At 39.6% G+C, this 7,383-nt stretch overlaps 1 protein-coding gene across 4 annotated transcripts in view; it reads left to right on the top strand.

The window, feature by feature from the left end:
* LOC118329360 (spectrin beta chain, non-erythrocytic 1) overlaps positions 1-7,383 on the top strand; it is a 107,062-nt gene that overhangs the window by 40,576 nt on the left and 59,103 nt on the right. The window contains exon 1 of one of the 4 annotated variants that reach the window (XM_035663501.1): positions 2,098-3,162. The exons of 2 other annotated variants lie outside the window; for them this stretch is intronic. In XM_035663501.1, the coding sequence (XP_035519394.1) occupies positions 2,922-3,162 (241 nt within the window). In that variant the 5' untranslated portion in view covers positions 2,098-2,921. Of the gene's footprint in view, positions 1-2,097; positions 3,163-7,383 lie in introns of those variants that run through there. One more of the 4 variants, XM_035663502.1, reaches the window with a different exon arrangement.

Here is a 7,383-nt window from a genome sequence, read left to right as displayed (position 1 = left end):
TGAGGCAATTCAGAATTAATCGGGAAATCATTGTAAGACTGTAGCAAGGCCACTTTTTCAAGCCAGTCAAGTGAGAATATTGACAATTATCCTTATAATGGAAATTCACCACAGTGACACACAATTTTTTTTTCCTAACTGTATGTTAATGTAAGTCTTAACAATAAAATGACTTCAGAAAAGGAAGTGGCCCTCCACGGTATTTCTTCTTGTCTGCCCGATCTGTGCTCTCGTCCTGTCCTGTAAACTACTTTAGTGGAAGAGTTTGTGAGTAAAAGTGAAACAGTCTCTGGGTGGAGTTGCCGCCCTTATAATCAGGAGGTCAAAGATCATGTTTGGGATGTAGGAAGTGGAGGTCATTGACTTGAATTCAGTGTTAACGAAAGCAAGAGAAGTAAGGAGACACCTCATGTGTGTTATGCTTTAGCAGGCTCCGTTTTAAAGCTTATGATTATCATCACTGGCTGAAGCGTTAGTCATTTATCTGTGCATTTTTCATTCCGTCAAATACTTTCTTGTTTTAGTCTTTTTATCATATGCAGTTATTTGAGGGTGACATGAATATTTGTTCCTGGTATTGTCTTAGTGTCGTTACCTCTGAACTCTCACCTCCTTACTGTTGCTGCTGCGTCTGGTCAGTTATGCAGGAAGTGAAGCTGATTCCCCTCCAATCAGTATTCTCTGTAACATCCTCATCATTCCTCCACCTTCACCTTCCTCCCAAACCTGCTGTGTTTTCCTGCAGGTTGATGTGAAGCTGCAGATTTCATCACACACAGTAACTGTGTGTGTGTGTGTGTTCGTGTGTGTGGGTTGTTGATGGACAGCAGGATCAAACAGGAAGTGCTGGCCGGGCTCAGACAGGAAGAACATCTCCACAACAGGCTCTAATATTAGAGCTCAGATATTCTCAGGATGTTTGGACGTCTGCGTGTGAGCGATGAGCTCGGAGAAAAAGTCTTGAGCCAAATACACACACACACACACACACACACACACCACAACAGCACACACACACACACCCACCCACACACACCCTACCCTGTTTCCTTTTTCTTGGTGCTACTCGTCCCCTCTGCACACACAGTATTATTTATTCGCTTTATTGGCATGGAGAAGCTGTGTTGCCTCAGTGTCAAGTTGAATTACATAAACCCAAATGAATATTTTCACATGATATCTCCTCTCTTTTTTATACTTTTATCTGTTAGTTGTCTTTCAGTCTGTTTCCACCATGGAAAATTTAAGTCAGTTATAGAAGGTATTCATATTTATTTAGTAAAAACATAAATTATCTTTTAGAAAAGAAGTCAGGACTCTTTGACTTTACTTGCAGTTAGGTTTTAATCAACATTTCAGTTGTTTGATCTTAGCTATAGCGTCCACAGTTCGTTAAACCTGTTCCTGATCATAATATTTATATTTCAATTTGGCACATGAAGACATTTTGGAGTTTTGCAGCAGTTTTCTGTCAAGGTAAACCAATTTCTTTCCCCTAACCCTAACCCTTAATATTAAGATAAGAAATTCCCACAAACCTGGAAGAGTAACAACTTACTTTGTATTATATCTGGACTTTGTCCTTTTTTTCTGTTAATATGTCCATGAAAGCTAAAAACGTTGTTTTAACATAAAATGAAACAGTAACATATTCTAACAATGTAATTTTAAAATTTAATTTAATTTCATAAAATTTTGATGGAGGGTATTCTGCATAATCTTTACTTATCCATAATTTCTTCTTACTTCTACAGGACGTTTTATTGTAGAAGCAATCAAAAAACATAAACCTTCCAAATATTCAGTCATTGTATGGTTCTCCTCAGTTTATCTGTAGTAAACAGCTTTTAACAGGAATATTATTTTTCTGACTGATTTAATCTTCAGTGTGAACAGAAACAAACAGAGCTCTCTCTCTGTATGTCCTTCTCTCTCACCCTCCTTTCACTCCGCCCCTTATGCTAACGAGTCGATGACATCACTGCTAAAATCAAGGCCTGCGATTGGCTGCTGGGAGGAGTAGCTGCTCCTGCTGCCGGCCCCTCCCCCCTTGACTCTCCCTCTGTCTGAAAGGTGTTTTCAGTGTCTGAGAGCCGCTGCCGCTGCTGCTGCTGCTGCACGCTGGAGGACAAACCCACGCTTTCATTCTCTACCTCCCTCCATCTCTCCCTCTGCTTCCTGCACTCTTTCTGTCACTGCAGCGCTCTCGGTTCCACCTTCTCATTGTGCTGGTTCTGCGGGCGGGAGGGTGTGTATGTGTTTGAACGGAGGATTCCTAACTGAGAGGAAGGTGTGATATCTGAAGACACTGACAGATGGATGGATGGAGAGAAAACAGAAGCATGATGCTGCCGTTGCCACGGTGCGTTTGCTGAGCCAGCGATTTCTGCTTCCACACTGGTGAAACATAGAAAGAGAGAGAGGGGGGGGGACTCTGCGGTTCATCTTGCATGTCACTTGTCCTCCATCGCTCAGTCCTGCTGTCTTGGAAGTGTCTCTGTGGAGACTACTGCTGAATCTGGATTATTTCTTTACAATATTAGAAGCTGTTTGAGTGTTTGAAACTCAGGTTGAAATCATTTGAGATTACTTCTGAAAAGATCATTTATTCATCTGGAAACTGAGGTTTATTCTACTGGACATAAGCTCATCCTGTCAGGGACTCAAGCTTTACACTGCTCCAGAGAAGTTTATCCTGTTGGAACTCAAGTTCATTCTCCTGGACACAACTTAGTCCTGGTGAAACTCGAGCTTCACGCTGTTACAGAGAACCTCAACCTCTGGTTTCTTCTCTTGAAGACAATTTGATTCAACTGGAAAAGCTTTCATCCACTTGGAAACTTTCCAAGTGAAAAATTCTTTGCTGAGTCTTTCCTCGATGCCTCTGTGGACTCATATTGTCTAAATCTTTTGTCCACATCATGGAGCTTCAGAGCGCCACCAGCGGTCTCCCAGGCCCTCTTTCCCCTGGACCTATCTCCCCAACTTTGGACTATGCTGGCCCCCTCTCCCCATCGTCAGGTGGCCCATCTCACGCCAGCCCCGGCCGGGGTCCGAGCCCCAGTCTCAGCCCCATCAGGGGGCCCAGCCCCGGCCCCGGATTCTCGGGTCAGGCTGCCTTCAACTACAACCAGCTGGAGGGGAGGTTTAAACAGCTTCAAGGTAAGATGGGAGCTCACCTCGAAATGTGTAGAAATATCCCAAAAAAAGGAACACATGAAGAGAGAACTGCTGGTGGTTTTGTTGAGGGAGAAGTTCAGTGTAATGCTGTGCAACATATCTTACAGATAATTAGCCTAAATTTCTAGAAACTAGTTCAGGAGGACCTGAGTCAGAACCAGATGAGAGCAGCTTTTTAAAATGTTTCACGAAGTGTCCTTGAAACTGAAAATGAGAGAACTGGTGCAAAGAGTAACTTCATTACAAACTTTAAAGTTGCAACAAACAGCTGCTTTATACGGGCAACAAAAAGTCTGAATACACTTCTACTCCTGATTCCATGTCCCAAGATGATGGATAATCAATTTATCTATTAGTAATTGCAAATGTAGCAAAATTGGATGAAATGTTAAAGAAGTTGGAAGAAACTACGAAACTACTACAAGCATGTGAACTTGTCACTGCAGACAAGTTTTTCTTTTAGGTGTAGTTTCATTTAAGCAGGAATGTAACCACCACAGGTTTATGTTAAATCATTGTAATGTGTGAACGTGAAATCTGTGTATGAGTCAGCAGTTCTAACCTTATCTTAGCAAACTCTGGCTGTATCAAAACCCCACCCTTAACACTGCTTAACACTGATACAGTCCCACTGATAAAACTGATCAGCTGATCAGTTTTATCAGTGGGACTTCGGGGTTGTGGGGTATTTACTTTCTTGCTGAAGGGAAGTTGTAGGAGGGGCACATGTTTCTTAGTCAGATCTCACACCAAGAATCTTTCAGATGGTTGTGATCTGACCAGTGACTCTTCAGCCTGTCCTCATCTTAGTCAATTAGTCTTTCTAATCGGTCAGCAGGGTGTTGGCTGAGAAATTTATATTTAATTTGTGGGGAATGAGTTCACAAGCATGCTTTGCTTTTTAATTAATCCATCTATCTGAATGCATTCATCAATAATATTAGACACAACAACCATTTATATTTATGTTACATTACATATGTTCATTTACATGTCCCAAAATCACAACTTTGTCCCAGGTGGCTTTAAAATTTGTATGGCATACAACACCCTCTATTCTTAGACCCCTGATTTTGAGAAGAAAAAAAGCTTAATATGAAAAAGTTTTAAAAGCATGGTGAGGGCTTCCAGTACTCTCTCTGTTGCTGCGGCTAGTTTTAAGAATGAATTAATTGCTCATAATTTCATTCCAAGATCAATATCACCTGGACCTTGCCCCTAATCTAAATTAGAGCATTTTATTTATTCTTGAACTATTTCCTCATCTCTTTAAATAATACAACATGTATTACCACGGGTCAACTGTTTCACTCTTTCCAATCCTAAATGTGTTGAAGTTTATTTCTTTCTGCTTCCCTTCCCAGTGTCTCTTTTTCATAAACTTGAATTTAAGTCAAGTGCAAACGCCAAAAATGCAACGATTCTGCAGATGACGATTGTTTACAATTAGTATTCATACAGTAGAAATACATTGTCCTAACTCATCTGTTTTTGCCAATAATCTTCTAAACAACCTTATTAAGCGCAAAGAGTGATCTATTTTACACTTAACATGCCAGAGCAAGCTATCAAAAGCTCACCAATGGATATTTGTCATCAATAAAAGGTTTTAATAGCAAGACAGTTTTTCGTGGAGGAACACTTAAGTGTAAAATTATCCGCAGGCTGAATTTAGCTGAAGGCTAATGGAGCCAGTTTACTGATTGCAGCCCCATCGATGTGTCGATGCCCAGAAACCTTCAGTAGTCCCCCAGTATCTAAAAGTATCTCACTGTCTGAAGGCCAGGTGAAGGTGATCACAGCAGGTGGTTCGTGAGACTATAAGCTAAAAACTGCAATGGGGCATTGAGCTGATATTTTTGTTTTAATGAGCCAGTGTGAAAGCTTCTAACATCCTAATGGAGTCAATCAACTCCTCCGATATTATAATGAAAATGTCAAATAAGCTGTTCCCTGAAGAGTGTCCTGATTGTGAAGGTTTCTGGAGTTCTGAAAAGGTATGAACATTGTTACTGCCCTTTTCAAGCTTATATTATCTGTTTTTCTATGATGCCAATTTGCAGAAGAACTGCACGTTGTCAGAGGTCAAAGTATTGCTCAGTGTCATTGAAGGACTTATCAAATGATTTTGACTTGAGTTTGTATGTTGTTTGGAGAAGGGCGGGTTATCTAGTATGGTATCTTTTGAGGATCATAAAGTGATCTGTTATTGTACTGAGATGTGGGTGTGTTTTATTGTGCTATAAAGTCACTTGAGGAAATATAGGAAATAAAGAGTCTACACCAAAATTTACTTCCGTCCATCTGTATACCTAGTATGTTATAACCCCTCCAGGGAACTTTCTTATTTAATTGAATTCAAGGGGAATCTGACCAGTGACACGCATTAGGAATAACTATAGAAATATTCTCGCTAACGTCCTTGTTTTTTCATGACGGTTATATAGAGGCATCTGTATTAATTTGCGACTGTTTTATAACGAGTTAAAAACTCCTCGTAGTAGGTTTAATTCTGCTAAGTTATGGATTAATTTCTTTGAAAGACTTTGGCAGTCCTTTTACCTTTAGGGAATATCTGTCTAGATCCAGTCCGTCTAGATATCTGGAAAGACTAAAGAAAAGTCTACTTGCCTTTGACTTTAAATGTCTAGTTACTGTAATTAGGGTTCCTCATATAAGTGTACTTAACTTATAGTTCTCTACAAATCAACTCTTAATAAATGGTTTTAAGATCTGAAGGTAGCCTTGAAAACCATATTAGTGTTCCCAGAAGAATCCACAAACAAAGGGGTTCTTCAAGTAACCTTTATTAGTCTTATGAAACCCTGCACATAACCCTCAGACAAGTAAATAGGTCTGGGACCTGGTTTTATGAGGGCAGTAGTTGAGCGTTGAGAGGATATAAATTCATACGTTGTCCCATGTGTGGCTCAGATGGCTCAGAGCAGTGCCTCGCATCCAAAAAGACCGTTGGTTCAATTCCCAGCGGGGTGATGAATATGGAAGCAGTCGGTGATTATTGCACCGCAAAGAGCTTCAGATGTGAGAGGGTTGAGACAGAAGGGAGCTGAGGAGCAGCACTTCCTCCTCGTTAGGGCAAGTATTGAGCGAACGTCCCCTGTTAGAAATCAAGCAATTATGGAGGGAAACAAGTCATCAAATTGCCTACTGAACTGACTCATGGGAGATTTTTACACAGAGCAGGAGTCAGTTACACTGACTGATGTGACGGGAAAACATTCAGAAGAACTGTTCTTTTCTTTATTTGTATCCTAGTAAAATCATTTATGAGAAATGCTGTATGATAGATATTACATGACTTTGTGATTGACCAAGACTCTGGAACTGCTCAAAGGCACTTCATCATCAGGACCTTTATCTGTTCAACCCACAGCCTCCCTGAATTCAGTCTAGTACAGTCCAGACCATTAAACATTCATTATCATAGTTACAAAGGATAGGATAGCTACAAAGATGAGATTAAAAAAAGTTAGATGAGACATTGTTAGATGAGTATGGAAAAGTGAATAGATAAATGGGTTGCTATGGATAAACGGATTGATGAATTGATAGACTGATGGACAGGGGAATAGATAATTACATTTTTTGATTGACAGATGATGAACGATGGATGATGGACACTTGGCTAGATAAGTTGATAGATCGATGGATGGGTGCATTTATAGAAAGATAAACAGATGAACAGGATGGATTAATAGACAGATAAATGGATGATGGATAGATGAATACATAAAGGGATGAATTAGAATAGATAAATTGATTATAGAGGGTTAGAAAAATGGATGGATGATCTGTAAACAAATTTATAGATAAATGGACAGAGATAGAGGGATGTATGAATAGAGATGATGAATAGTTGATAGACAGATGAAAATATAAATAGATAAACGGAAAGACAGATACACAAAGTGTAGTGGAGTGATAGATCAATGGATAGATAGCCTGTATATTAAAGTATATAAACAATATAAGGAATCAGTATTTTATTGACATATGCATTAATGTTATATTTAGATATTGTAGAGTTTAAACTCCATATTAAAAACAACCTTTTGTCTGTTTTCTTGCTGCATTTACAGATTTAACTGATGCAAACAAACACCGAACAGCATCAGAAACATTTCAAAGTCAGATTCTGTCAACTTACGTCAATCAGAAGGTTGTTGGTTCGATCCCCGACTC

This window comes from Morone saxatilis, unplaced genomic scaffold, assembly GCF_004916995.1.
Source record: "Morone saxatilis isolate NCDOM2014 unplaced genomic scaffold, NCSU_SB_2.0 Contig19, whole genome shotgun sequence".
Lineage (NCBI taxonomy): Eukaryota > Metazoa > Chordata > Actinopteri > Moronidae > Morone > Morone saxatilis.
Note: the sequence above shows the minus strand (reverse complement) of the source record. Positions and strands in the feature narration are given on the sequence as shown.